Source organism: Chaetodon trifascialis, chromosome 15 (genome assembly GCF_039877785.1).
Source record: "Chaetodon trifascialis isolate fChaTrf1 chromosome 15, fChaTrf1.hap1, whole genome shotgun sequence".
Lineage (NCBI taxonomy): Eukaryota > Metazoa > Chordata > Actinopteri > Chaetodontiformes > Chaetodontidae > Chaetodon > Chaetodon trifascialis.
In genome coordinates, this window is record NC_092070.1 from 6,310,057 (window position 1) to 6,325,127 (window position 15,071).

At 41.4% G+C, this 15,071-nt stretch overlaps 1 protein-coding gene across 1 annotated transcript; it reads left to right on the forward strand.

The window, feature by feature from the left end:
- The first annotated feature begins 1,361 nt into the window (after positions 1-1,361).
- On the forward strand, positions 1,362-8,251 carry LOC139343158 (cytosolic phospholipase A2 gamma-like). Its single transcript, XM_070980643.1, has 13 exons — positions 1,362-1,475; positions 2,065-2,175; positions 2,820-2,962; positions 3,601-3,787; positions 4,830-4,932; positions 5,157-5,297; positions 6,032-6,097; positions 6,346-6,495; positions 6,613-6,753; positions 7,284-7,367; positions 7,501-7,655; positions 7,785-7,956; positions 8,037-8,251. Exons 1-13 carry the CDS (start codon positions 1,362-1,364, stop codon positions 8,207-8,209), a joined length of 1,740 nt encoding a protein of 579 aa, XP_070836744.1. The 3' UTR covers positions 8,210-8,251.
- Positions 8,252-15,071: the final 6,820 nt, after the last annotated feature.

Consider the following 15,071-nt stretch of genomic DNA (forward strand, 5'->3'; position numbering starts at 1 on the left):
CATTAGGTGGGATGTTAGTTAGTTAGCTAGTTCTCTTTCCCTTGGGTTCTGTATCGCACTTGCCAGTTACTGAATACATGGATTAAATGCAGTCATGTACATTTGGTGTGATCATTGACTCATGCTGACATCAGTCAACTTCTACAGTAGGGTTTGGAGAAGCAGGCTCAGTAATGGTAGCTATGTGCTTTCAATAGCTTGCAATACATAGGAGTGCACATTCCCTCAGCTAATGTTGCCAACATGGTCCTCAAGTCCTCAAGAATTATGTTTCTCAAAATTTACAAAGAGTGGCTCACAACTGTACTTAACTTTAAGCAAGATAGGTTTATTTAAAGTTAAGCAAACCCTAGACAAATCCACATGACTTGAGCAGATAGCACTGCATGCTACTGCAGTGGCAGCTACATTTCTAGCTATGGATAGCACTAGATAAATATGTATTATCTAAATATAATATATAAATATATATTATATTAATTTCACAGTCAGACTTTATTTAAGTTATTGAAGTTATCATTGACTGTGTATCCTTCCTATTACCTCACCTTTGGGGTCGTGCAGTTCCACACACTTCCGTTAGGGGCAATGTAGAGTTATACACAGATTGGGTGGGGGGGGCCACACACACACACAAAATATCTGAAAGAAGTAATTTTTGGGGACAATGGAGATTTTAAGACAGAAACCCATTTTAGAGCATACTGAATGCAACTGCAATGAAATCTAATTGGGGACCGTGGTTTTGGTCCCCAAAGGCAATGGTGTCCCCAATCAACTGGTGTGTGAGCTGATGAAAATCCCCAATTTGGACATTAGTAAGAACACACACACACACACACACACACACACACACACACACACACACACACAGACTTTTTTGTGACTGCAGGGGAGGGATAGTTGAGGGGTTGCAATCTAAAAACTCACTGATGATGCCACTAGATAGTACACTGCTCAGCCGTGGGAACTGAATTTCGTCTCTTACCTCTGGGATGTTTACAATCTTGTTGTTGTGCTGTGCAGTTCAGATAACTGCACTATCAGAGTGATATGAAGGACATTCAGATGTGCAGGCTGCACCCGGATAAGATGCATGTCAAATGTTTGCTATTTGTTCTGTTACTGTATGTTCTTCTGATGCGTCTGTCAGTGCTTTTCTAATTCGTCATGAAGACGTGTTACAGCAGGATATAAAAAGGATGGGAGCTCAAATCTTTAACTTTGTGAGCCTTTCCACCCCTGTTTCCTCTGACAGACCTCCAGAATAATCCATACTCTGTCCACCTCCAAGCATGCTGGGTGGAAATGCCAGCTGGTTTTCTGGGCTGCTCTGCGCTTGTATTGTGATGTTAGCACCTATGGGACAACCAGTGGACAACAGGGAGGACAAGTCAACAGTCGCGCCTCAGGTGGAAGAGAAGATGCCAACTCCTGCAGAAGATGCGGAGAAAGAGTTAACATTGGCTGTCAAGGTGAGGGAATGAAGGAAATGTTTCAGTCCAGAGTCTCAGTTCAGTGCTGCCACACTGAAGCTGTGTGATTATCACATGCTCTGCTGAAATAGGTCTTGTTAGATGCTGATGCTGTTCGGAAATGAATATTTTAGAGCCTATTTTTGTTTCCAAGAGCACAGATTTTTCTTCACGATCAAAAAAACAACAACTCCTTGTGTGTTAGAATTATTCTCTGCTTGGGAGCAAAGTCTATTTTAAACTGTTTGGTTTAATGGGGCCCTGCAGTCATGAAAATTATCAGAACAAAAAAAAAAAAAAACAGGTTTACTGTACAAAGTAAAGACAAACTGAGAGTCAAAGGCTTCACAGACACTGATTGATGCAATAATGACTTTTTGTTTTTCTACCAAAATGTATAGAAACTGAGTAATAAGCTGTATGAAAATGTTTGTCTTGTACTGTTAATGTTTAATTAACCTTATTCTACACAATTAATACCACTGATCAAAATATTTTTCAATCATAATTCAATTCTAATGTGTGTGTGTGTGTGTGTGTGTGTGTGTGTGTGTGTGTGTGTGTGTGTGTGTGTGTGTGTGTGTTGCAGCATTATGTGCGTCAGTCCCAGTCGTTGTCTGCTGCAGAGCAGGAGTTTGTCCTGAAGAGGAAACAAGTTGCACTGAAGTCACTCGACCGCCTGGGAATCAAGTGTACATTGGTAAAACTAAACTGATAATTTAATGTTCGAGACATGTCAGAAGTCAGCTGTCTTTTCCTTTCTTTCTCGACTTCTCACAGTTTTCTACATTAATACTTTGCACATATGCCCAGTTTTGAGAATGTATATCCACTGGAGCATTACTGAATGTTGATTTATGGAGCATTTCAGCATCATTTAATTCTTCCCACAGTCATTTTGGAGAGCATAAAGGGACTGAAACCTGCACTTTTGTTGTGTAGCTCTGTTGGCGAATGAAAAATGAACTTTGAAACTGATGAGCGCAAACAACAACAACAGAAAAAAGAAATTCTGATGTGATGATGAAAGCTTAATGGATGACCAAGGTTATTAAATTCATCCTGTGGGCATCATAAAAACTTCCAACAGTTAGTTATGATTGTATTAGCCTTGATATGGTTTTGTTTGGGTATTAATTGGAAAGCAGTTAACTTGAAGAAGCTTTGCTTTATGCTTCGGGCAAGAATCTCCCTCTTGCCTGCCTGTCTCTGCCACAACTACACTCCTCTGATTACAGAGAAGAAACTACTTTCATATTGGTATTTCATCCATCTACGTTCATCTGTCTCCCCTTTATTTTTCTATTGCTGCCATCTCCCATTTCTCTCTCTCTTTCCTTCCAGGATTCAGTTCCTCACATCGCACTCTTGGGGTCAGGTGGGGGTCAGAGGGCAGCCGTGGGTCTGGTGGGTTCCCTCTATCAGATGGAAAAGGAAGGTCTGCTGGACACTCTGCTCTACCTGGGAGGAGTTTCCGGCTCTGCCTGGTAAACACTGACACACACTGCCATCATCCCGCCATGTCCATCAGTTACCGCTCTGCTTTATTTCACTACTATTAATATGGACTTTTTTTAAATTCAGATTTAGTTGCTTTTGTGCACCTTTCATTGTATGAAAAAGATTGAAAATGTAAAACTACAGCTGCACTTAATAGAAATGTTGGTGACTGCCACAAGAGAAGGAAGGGATCATCTCATTGTCAAAGTGAAAACTGCTTCCTTTCTGTTCTGCTGACATCAAATGATCCAAACCTCTGCGGAGAGTGAAAGACAGAAGGAGGAAGAATTTGTTCCATTCTGACAACCTGCTCTGTCGTGGAACACATTCTGTCACTCAGATGATTTTCTCTTCAATTCAATTTTCCTTTATTGGCACACCTATAATCAAATACATTACTGCCAAATCAGATTGTATAAGGTCTCCAGTGTAAGTATTATGATGTAGAATGCAAGGAAAGGCAAGAAATGGTTACCACACCATACATCACTATATGCACCATAATATCCATTATGCTACGCTATGCAACTAATAATACAGTGAAAAAGAAATCGTAGCCAACAAACCACTGAAAATACCAAATATAGTGAAGAATATGTGTGATAAGATGGTCCCTCTCTATCAGGTCCATGAGCTCCCTGTACAGCGACCCAGAGTGGAGCACTAACATGGACAGAGCAGTGTCCAGGCTGTCGGCTCCTGGGGTCAGCCCAGAGGAGGTGCTGACCTGGTTGGGTGAGAGGGCGAAGGAGGAGCACTTCTCCCTCACTGACATCTGGGGGGTCTTGACATCAGCCGGTATCATGAAACAGGTACATTACAAACATACAGGGCAAAGCTGCAAGAAAGCAGCTGGGCTGAGCCACTAATGCTACTGTACTGATCCCTAAATTATAATTAAAGACATCGGTAGGGATCGAGCGCCTTACATCAACTTACAACATAATTCATAACTCTCTCATATCATACAGTTAGTTGTAGGTTTATCAAGAATCATACTGTAACTTATTAATCGATTACAACCAATATGATATTGAAAGATGTAAATGCAGTTGTAAAGGGATTGATTGAAAGCTGGATGCAGGATTTTGTTAGACATGAGGAGTCTCCTCATTCAATACTGTCATATTGGCCTGAATGTCTTGCTGTGCATGTTGTGAATCTGACTTGTGTCTGGCGCCTCCCTGAGGTTAAAAGCTCACAGTGCAGGTTTAAAGAGAGGAAAGAATAACAGGCACCCAGGGATACTATTTTCTAATTCATATTTCTCACTTGTTTTTATCAGGACCTCCACTTTAATTTTACTCCCTACATTTACTATGGAGTAAAATTATGTTCTGTTTTGCTCTGCTTTGTTAAAAATATATGTTCTGCATTGTTTTTAACATTTAAATTTCACCAGGGTACTCCAAGACAATATCAGAAGATAGATGATTTCCCTCCATATTATTCCTTATAGGCCGATTCCAACGTATGCTTGCTGAAATGATGTTAATGAGGAAATGAGAGTGAACCAAAACACTTTCAGGTGGATCATTTTATCATTTATTTTATCATTTATTTGCTTCCCTGATTGGCACATCCCAGCTGCTGTACCATGAAGAACTCTTCTGTCTGTGATGCATTCTGGAGGCGACATTGATTCACATCCAAAGATACAAAGCTGTGCAATGTGTGTGTTGCACTTGGGTCACACTTAGGTTATAAGGATTGAAGCGGGTCACAGCATCATGGGATGTCGTGGTCATGATTAATGGCACAATGTGTGCAAGAACTGGTGAAACAAGTTATTGATGAAAACATCCAGACTACTTTGATTGAATTTAGTTCACTGACCTGATGCTCTCTTGGCAGTTGGACCTTCGACATCTTTCTGAGGACGGCATGAACGCTTCCAATCCCTATCCCATCTACAACGCAGTGAACAAAAACTGCCTGCAACATGGCTCTGTCAAAGGTACTGAACACACACACTTAAGAGACAAACAAAACACAACTAAAAATCTCTCAAACTGCAAAACGTGGCAGTATCATGCATTAAAGGACTACGCACTGAAGCTGTGGACAAGCAGTGAGTTCAGATTTCCAGTGTTAAACAGAGAAAACCTTTCCTTCTTATTAGTGTTTTCTAGGATTAACTGCCTCAGTCTTCTTGCCTCTGTCTCTCTGGCTCTGGCTCAGGTAAATGGTTCGAGATGACTCCTCGTGAGGTTGGCTTCACAGAACTGGGTCTCTTCATTAACACCTCTGATCTCATCAGCACAACCCATGAAGCAGATCCTAAAGGGAAAAGGCCAGAGATGGACATGGTCAAGCTGCAAGGTGTGTCTGCCTCTTTTGTCTACTGGGAACATGACATACTAAAAATAAGGAAATCTGCCCATAGCCAATGTATGGAAGCCCAGAAAGGCCACATTAGTGCTTCATTTTTAAGTTACCTCAAGTACACAACATGACAACATGACTTAACATTAATGCTTTGACAGTCAGATTTGTGTTTAAGGGTTGTAGTCTGGCTGTTTTTTATTTGACTTTTTTCTGCACAGAATGACACAGTGCCTTTTCCACCTGTGCCAACTAAAGGCTCATTCCATTGATATTACACATTAAGATCATTTACTCACCAGACTGGAATTGGTGCTAAGCTCAGCTAACTGACTGTTGGCAGTTGCTTCTTTCCAACCATACAAATATGACTGCAGTATCAATATTCTCATCTAATTTTTGACAAGAAAATAATTAAGCACGCCCTGCAATCGGCTGGCGACCGGTTCAGGGTGTACCCCGCCTCTCGCCCATTGTAGCTGGGATAGGCTCCAGCCCCCCGCAACCCCGAAAGGGATAGGCGGTATAGATAATGGATGGATGGATGGATAATTAAGCACAGTAGGGACATGAACTCAGCTGAAGGCCACTGCTAAGCAGGCCTTTGTTCATACTTTCATTTCTCAAGTTTTTCCTGAATCAGTGACATATTTCACTGGAAATCTACAAGGTCTTATCATCGGCAGAATGTTTACAGTGCGTGTCCTGTATGTGTCTGCTTTGTCATGCAGGTATAGTCGGCAGCATTGCGGCAGATGAACAGAGTCTGTTAAAGTACATGCCTGACTGGCTGAAAGGTAAAAAATGTAATTTGCCTCAAAAGGGTCAAAGAGGCTACTGAACATTTTTAAATGTGCAGCTGTGGAAATGGACTGACTGTGTGTGCACACAGGTCTGGTGGGTACAGCAGCTACTGATGAAAACACCATACAGGATGTGATATTTCTCTGGACTGAAGGTAACTAAAACAGCAGCTAGTTCAAAACACTCTGATGGTCCATGTCATGTGTATGTAGGCATGTATATTTCTGTCTCTATGTTGCAGTACCACAGCAGGTCGAAAGTTTCTGGGATGCCCTGGACCGTTACATGCGTGGGTACCACAGTCTTTTGAAGCTAACAGAGCTGATCAGAAAAAACACAGAGGATCCCACTGTTTTATCTGGGCTGGACGACGTGCAGAAAACACTGAAAGGTACTAATGACAGCAATGACGCTTATGCTGATAATTCATCTGAAACTTTACACATCCAGCAAAGTTTTTCTGCAATGTTCACTCAACAATGAATCACTATGAATTCTTATGTTCCAGAAAGTCTGAACTTCAACCCGACTGCATCATTTGCAAAGAAGAGCTCAGAACAGCAAAAGCAGATCCTTGATCAGTGGCGTCAGAACATGGCGCCATTACAGACTTGGATCCAGAGTCTGGATGAAGGACAAATAAAGAATGGTCAGTGCACTCTGCAACGTGTTCACCAATGCAGTTGCGTTATGTAACATTTGGCCCACGGTAAAAAATACTTGGATTAAATGTGAGACTGTGGCAACATTTATAAAAACTAGGTGCATAACTAAATACACTGTAAAAACCTGTAAATAATTTAAAGCTGCATTATAGATTTTTTGGCCACAAGGGGGCAGAGCAGCAAGACACAACACTAACATATAACATTAGAAAGTTGTTGCGGTGAACTTTCTAGTAACCATGACTATTAGCAGTTACATAACAACATTAGCATTCATTCAGAGTCGTGTTTGTGTCCATGTGATGAATGTGAGCCCAATACCCACTCTCCTTTTAGCTCTGTTTAACTCTCCTTCATCTCAAAAGAAATATCTGGCTCTTTAGCATCTAAATGCTCCACCATGTTTGCAGCTTGTTTTGCTGTTCCTAAGTGCCCAAAACAATCAATAAGGCAGCTTTAAGTTCTTCATCATGTGCAATAAATTGCTTCGTTTGGGTTCGTTGTGTTTTCACAGTCTCTTGGCTGATCCAGAAAGTCTTCCCACTGATTTGGAAATGGGAATGGGGAACAACTGAAAACTTCCTCTACCAATACCCAGGTACATTTTTGTTACTGCACTTAATAGCTGAACCTTTATTACATTTGCGGTCCTGTGATTTGTCAGACAAACAGTGAAAAACTGCTAAATGAGATCCAAAAGATGCTATATTGTGATTTGTGTTGCTGAGAAGGTGCTGTGGTGCCGCCCTGCATCAGACTTCAGGAGCACCTGCAGCTGATAGATGCTGCTGTGATACTCAACATGCCCTACCCTCCCTTCCTGGGAGAAAAGAGAGATTTAGACCTCCTTATTGCTCTGGACTATGGAGCTCATGATGCCTTCAAGGTGAGCGTTTATGGTAACTGATGTGTGCTGTAGATACACCAGTGGAGCCTCAGGAGCGACAAATGTCATAAGATTGGCTGAAGTGTTAAAAATAATACAACAAATGATTTTGAACTGTTCTCTGCACAGACCTTGCTTCTTGCCAGAGACTATGCAGCCAAGGTGAAGAAGCCTTTCCCAGAGATCGACGTCAAAATCCTGGAGGAGAGAGAATGGCCGAAGGACTGCTACGTGTTCGAGGGGAAAGAGAAGGAGCCCACGATCGTCTACATGCCGCTTTTCAACAGACGCAACTGCAAAGGTCTGTTACACCCAGGAGGACAATACAAAACACTCGTGTCAAGTGTGTTTTTGATCACCAGTGGTTTTATTCCGGTCCAGATGTGAATGAGCTAAAAGCAAAGATGGAGGAGTTCTCCACCTTCCGGCTTCCGTTCAGCCAGAAGAAGATTGAGTTTGTGTTGGAGACGGCGAAAGCCAACGTGAAGAACAACAAGGAAACTCTGCTGAATGAGATTTACAAGGCTGCTCTCCGCCGACATAGCAAGTGGTAGGATGGAGTATGAGGGTGGAGGGTGGACTGACAGACAGACGGATGTGTGAGTACAGTCAAATTCTTTTTATGAATGAGCAAAAGAGAATAAATGAATCAACCAACTGATTTTTCCACCATCTTTAACATTATCATCCATCCTCTCCTCATCCCTATTCTTCCTCTTCTTCTTCCTCCTCTCCTTTTCTTCTTCTTTTCATCCTTTTTTCCGTGCTTTTATCCTTCTTCCCTGTCCTCATTCTTCCTGTCAATTTCTCAAATTTTTCCTTGTTATGCTCCTTTTCACCTTCTTTTCCCCTTACTTCTCTTCCGTTCTTTCCTCCTCCTCTCCTCCATCCTGTCCCCTTCTTCTCCACCTTCCTCCAAATGCTTCTTCTTCTCTCCATCTTTTCCGCTCTTCTCCTGCTAATATCCCTTCCTATTCCCCTTCCTCTCGTTCCTCTCCCTTCTTCTCCTTCTTCTTGTTCTTGTTTTTGTTTTTGTTCTTCTCCAGCTATTACAGGTCTTCAGCGGAGTCTAACCTCTAAGCTGTCACACAAGCACTGGGAAATTCATCAGAAAACACATCGTTCAGAAATTTGTTTTCTTTCTCCATTAATGAAACACTGTGTTGAATTGTTACTTTGATTAATTAAAGAGCTGACAGTACAATTGAAACCATGTTTGCGTCTATACATGAGTGATGTGTGCAAACATTCATATTCCTGGAACATTTGCATGTAGTAACATCAGTGAAACACTAGAGGTCTGTCTGCATTCACCATGCTTTGATTTGTATCTATTTGTATCTTTGTATCTATGATTTCCTGGACTCTCAGAATAGTAATCACATGTTTTAAATGATGTTTTTAAAGTTTAGTTAAGAGTTAAGATTGCTCAGGATTGAATGAAATGTTACTGTTAAAGAAACTGTCACACTGATTGTAAAGTAATAGAAACCCAACAGCGTTTGTGGGTGCAGTAATACTCAAGCAAGCACAAAAACTGTCAATAATGGTCAGGTCATGGGCTGACTCTCCATGACATCTCCAGTGTTTTTGTATTATTCTGCATACTCATATACCAGGTTTGCAAACTCGTGAGGTCCTGGCAGCAGAGGTCAAAATCTATATTGCCTCTGTGCAGCAGGAAATGACTCAACCTAAACCTGACCCCAAAGCCATTGTGTGGTGTTGCCTATCTCTCTCTGTCTCTGCATATATCTGATGTACTATTAGAATGGCTTCATTTTGTTGTCCTCTGTAGCCATTTAGTAACTGACTGTGGGTAGTGCCAGCTCGCCCTGCGAGGGCAGACCCCGATGTGGGCAGCTGAATAGAGAAAGAGTCATATTTGAAGAACTAAACTTACATACAGTAGGAGATTTATGGTAAGATGTAGCAACACTGGTACACTTGTGCAGTGAAAATTTTGGACCGATGAATGGAAGGTGTTGATGATAAAGCTGCACTGATCAATTATTTCATATTAACAGTAAATTTAATGTCTCTGTGTGATGTGAAAGGAGTCACTTGTCAAGACAACAGCCACAACCCCTGCAGTTGTTGCAGGAATAATCAGAGATACAGTGGCAATCAATCGAATAACATATCAAAAGAAAAACTTTCAAAGCCGAGGAGAGCACGCAGGCTGCTGTACACAGACAACAGGGCTGAATGGAGACTGGACACTGAAGGGAAGGACTGATACGTCCATCACTGATCATACTGAGTGCCAGCTGTTCTGATTCTGGTGACCTTTCCTGTCATGTCACCTTCAGTACAAACATGATGCGTTTAACTCCACTGCTGGTGTGTGGCTTCATTCCATCCAACACTTTGATATTATGATGTGCATTCATCATTTCATCCAGTAGGGGTCAGGAGCAGGTTTGAGACTTAGTGCTGGTTATTATAGTACCACATGGACAGACACTGTAACTTTCAGAACCAGGGATGTAGCCAGGGCTTTAATAGATTAATAGAACTTACCAAACAATCATTTGTTATGTATGTATCTGTTTTGCTTGTATATGTTTACATGGAGAATTATGTGTGGTGATGAGTGGTCTGCATAGAGTCCAGAGTGAGACTTAACCGTGTTATTTAATCTTCTGGTCTCAACCTAGTTGACACCTAATTTGGATAATTTTGAACTTATGAACATGACATGCTGTAATCATCAAAGGCAAATATGTGAGTGAGTCAGGATATGAGAATAGCATAAAGGAATATTTTTATGGATACAGGACAGATTTGATGTTTGTATCAGCTGATATCTTAATGATGGTCACTGACTCAGCATCTCAGCATGTACAGCTCAGCAATAATTAATCAGGACTAATGTCTTACACTTTCCGCATGTTGTGATTCGGACTCAGGTCCATGGTGCAGGGCAGTTTTTCCTTTGTTGTTGAAGAGTGCCTTTACATGCAGTGTGTTAAAGCATCCAACTCAGTGACCTTGTTACAGAGCCTGCAGGCAATACACTCATAGAAACACACATCCACAACTTGGAGTCATGTTGCCTTATGTCAACTCTAATCTTCATGCTCTCCTAATGTGTTTTTCTTTTTTGTCCTCCCCCAAACATCTCTCCCCCCTGTGCTGTCTCCTTGTATCTCTTATTTTCTGTCTGTCTTTACTCCTTTTTTTCACTCCAGCTGCTGTTTGCCACATTTTTTTCACTGTTTGTCCGACCACTAATCTGATTCTCATATATTCCTATTATACCCTCTTTGACAGCGTTGAGATTGAAATTACAAATGTTTAATTGGTTCCCCACCAAAATAGTTGTGGTAACATACTGAGCAATTTCAAACATGTTGTTCCAAAGTCTTTATTTATGTCTTGATCTCTTTGACAATACATTTCCTGTCAAAAAAAAGCACCATTATTTCTCAGACAACCCATCTACTGGGCAGATGCAAACAGCTGATATTAAGACAGCTCTTCAGGAAGCGTGGCCGTGCACGGACACGGTTGTCATTCATCGACCGGCGAGTTGACAGCATCACCAACCCACCGACAGCGATGAATGTGAACCGGGAACCAGCACTGGTACAGGACTATTCCATGTGGGGTTTCTCCCAGTAAGGGAACCAAGATAAGGAAGGAATGACAGATGGATACGTGGACATGTTGAGCTCCTAATGCAGGAAACAGCCAAAACAACTTACCAGTACATGCATTTACATATATATCATACATGGTGTTGAACAGCCAAACCTATTTTCCCCTTTACCCGCTTTATTTGGAGGCTGAAAGTGATACTGGTTGACTATCTATTCTGTCCCCCATCCTACTTCCTAAGTCGTTTCAACACATGAAAAAGATGTGGACCCACACCCTTTAAGTTGCATAATCTATGGTGGTGATACATCTAGTAAAAACAGGCATGAGCACAACAACAATATCACTTTTTTGTGTCAAGATAATTAAATAAAAGCTTGATTTTGAGATAATTTATCCCGGCAGCCACAGCCACTCTAGCTTTAAGACTGTCCTTCGTCATCATCATCACTGCATGAGTAGGCTGAACACAGGCACTGCCAGCGAGCTACAATGATAGAATTAGTCGTAATAAGCTAATTAAGTTAAAGAGGAAAACCTATGAACAAGAGACTTGTTAATAGGCAACCTGGAAGCTTGGTAAGGCAATATAAAGCTACTGTACACTTACACATGCTAAGTGCTAAGCTATAGGGAGCTGACGTCCTGCCAAACTTCCTTGCTAGCTTCTGTTTGCTCTGCATAGTTTCTTCATCAGTCTTTGTAAACACCTGAAACATGTTCCTGTTGATTTCTGTCTACATTTCAAGCTACATGTCTAAATGTAAGCTACTGTCCATTGCATCAGTCAGTAGATCTTGAGCACCTTGTCAATGTATAATTCTTTTGTTGGCATTCAACAACAAAACAAAATTTTTAACTTATCAAAAATAGGGAAATATTCTGTCATCACAACGAGGAAAGCTTTCTCATAATAAAAATGTCTTCTTGTTGGAATTAAGAAGTGGGTCTTAGCTTGTAGAACTTGATAGCTTTGTTACAGTAATGAGCCATTAAGATGTTTTGTGATAAAGAGAAAAGCATCCCTATAATGACAAAAGTGCTGCAAAAGAGTGAGAAGATTTTTGTTAATGGTAATATTGAAACTGCATGAATCAGTTTGAACTTGACCTTGAACGGTTATAAAAGGCAGATGACTAATGCTCATGTCTCATTTCTCAATTTGGAATTTATCTTCTTTTCAGCACCGAAGCTTTCCTTTAATGAACTTTTGTCACAGCAAACATTTTGACTTGTCATAGCAGGACAAGCGCAGGTGAACCTCATGACATTAACCAGTAGGTAAGTCAAGGAGATGAGTTGGCATAATACCAGACCTTGACCTGGTGCATCTAAATGGAATGCAGCCATTGTTAATGTTAGCAGTTATATCTGTTTGTCACATCAAAATGTCCTCTTATGTCATACCCAAGTGTTGCAGAGGGTGGAGGGTATATGGCGCATCCATGTATGCACACATGGCGGTGTGTGTTTCAGACTCACGTGAGCTCAAGCGTAAGGGTACACTCAACACTCGATGGTTTCTCTGAGTCACAAACTCACCGACAGCGTTGAATGTTCCCCAAGACTTGAAAAACTCGGGCTGACAGCGAGCTAACAAACAGCCTGTCCTCCAGCGCTACGAGGAGTGGACAGCCATGACAGGGCTGGCCCAGGAGGACGCTAAACAAGAAGAGACAAGAGCTCTGCAGGTGCACGCACACATTTTAACCAGTGATGTAGTGGACAGAAAAACTACTAAAACCACTTGGTGTATCTTTATTTCTTCATGGAGAAAATGATATTTTACAGTTTGTCAAGCTTACATTAAAACCAAATGAGAAAAAGTGTAAATTCATGACACTGAGACGATTATCGTTCGTACTGGTATCAGTGTTGATATAAATGCTTTATTATAAATGTAAAATAGCAATGGCTCTTCCCTGTGCATCATTTTATACTGTGCTCTGCTTTTGAATGCGATGGTGTCTGTTTGTGTCACCTTTTGTTTACCACTACATCACATGGTCATAGGTTGGAGGGACTTACCTGCACAACACAGCAGACATCATGACAGGGCAGGGCTCCACATACAGGTTCAGCTGAAACACAGTGTCACAGATATTTTGTCACTACAGGTAGAAATCAATTAAATGAACAGTTTATATACATCAGTCAATTACTGCTCAGCACAACAATGATATTGTGCATTGTGTTAATTGCAGTTCCATGTATTTTTCCAGCATGATCTTTTCTTCTGCATCATTACAATAAATATTGTCCAAATGCTCAACCTGTGCATTAGGCAAATGATACAAGTGCGTGTGGTCATTCAATAAAAGCTGAAACGCTGCTACAAGCTCATAGCGTAACTGCTGTTGGGTTGATTGTGTGATGATGGAAGAGGGGGGATGAGGGGTGAGAGGGGAGGGAGAAGGGGAGTCAAGGGTGAGTGGAGAGAATAGGAAGGGTGGGTGGGTGGTTGGGGATGGTGGGAGGGGTGGCTGTCTGGGTGAGAGGAGTGTTGATCGATTCCAGGCTTGGTATTTTCCAGACAGGCTGAATGGTAAAGGTCAAAGGTTAGCTGCTCTTGTTTCCTATGAAAGAGAGGCTGTGTGTGTGTGTGTGTGTGTGTGTGTGTGTGTGTGTGTGTGTGTGTGTGTGTGTGTGTGTGTGTGTGTGTGTGTCTATTCATGCTCATGTGTAATAGTAAATATGCCTGTTTGCCCGTCATCATGTTAAAACCATGTTTTTTCACATCTGCAGTCATGCAAAGCTGCTAGTGAAAGGATAAAAGTGTGTATGTGTATGTGCGTGTGTGTGTGTGCACATAGGTCTATGGTTTTACTGTGACTAAATCTGATATTTTGTGTTATTACACTGTTTACATTTTAGCCATCTTCCAGCATGCCTGTTTACAGAAGCTAAGCATTTTTTATTACTTTTCAAGATGAGAAATCATATTAAAAACAAAGAAAAATCAATCCTTCTAAAAATCTGAGTGATAATTGCCTCATAAATATACCATTTGCAGGTCAAATCTGTAATTTCAGGATTTGCTTGTGATTAAATAACTTAAGCGACATAATCAAAACTCTTTGGCATTTCCACCCCATTTTTCTTATCTTTTTCTGTCAATGGCATGTTCTACGCTGCCCTCGCCTCCAGTGGACACTGTTTATTAGTGCTGTGTTCCATAAACTTTCAACAGCATCTCCTACTGAATTCTTGGGAAGATGAGAAGTGCCTGAAAACATCTGTTTAAACCTGTTGGTTACTTGAAAAAAAATTCAGGTATTTTTCAGGATCTGAATTGCTGAACAGTTTGATCTCCAACAACAGCTACCACTGATTGTGCAGGCAGGTGGTTGAGTGTCTTGCTCAAGGGCACGTGGGGGAAAGCTAAAAATAGTACCAGCTGCTGCTCCTGGGATAAAATCTGACACATTTGCCCTCTGCTACCATGCGTTTGTGTGTGTGTGTCACTGTTTGGCCGTCTGTATCCAGCTCCACCCAAACTGTGGCTGCACACATAACTACATAGTGCTGACATGGTGATGACAGCACACACAAACAATGTCTCCTCAAACAAGAGATTGATCCTTATGAAACACACACATGGATATTTGTCTTCACAAATAGTCTGACTGCACACACACACACACACACACACACACACACACACACACACAGATCTAGACAGGTAGGAATGCTAATTGTGGCCACAGTGATGTCTTAACAGCCACGGCTCAGGTAACAGCAGCAGAAATATACATTTAACACTGCTGACCTCCACCTGCACACACACTCACACCAAGGACACACATGTATGCA

Coding starts and splice junctions, on each gene's coding strand:
- LOC139343158 (XM_070980643.1), top strand. CDS start 1,362: ATGGGACAACCAGTGGACAACAGGGAGGACAAGTCAACAGTCGCGCCT. Junction 6,754..7,283: donor TGAAGGACAAATAAAGAATG/GTCAGTGCACTC, acceptor GTGTTTTCACAG/TCTCTTGGCTGATCCAGAAA. Junction 7,656..7,784: donor GAGCTCATGATGCCTTCAAG/GTGAGCGTTTAT, acceptor TTCTCTGCACAG/ACCTTGCTTCTTGCCAGAGA.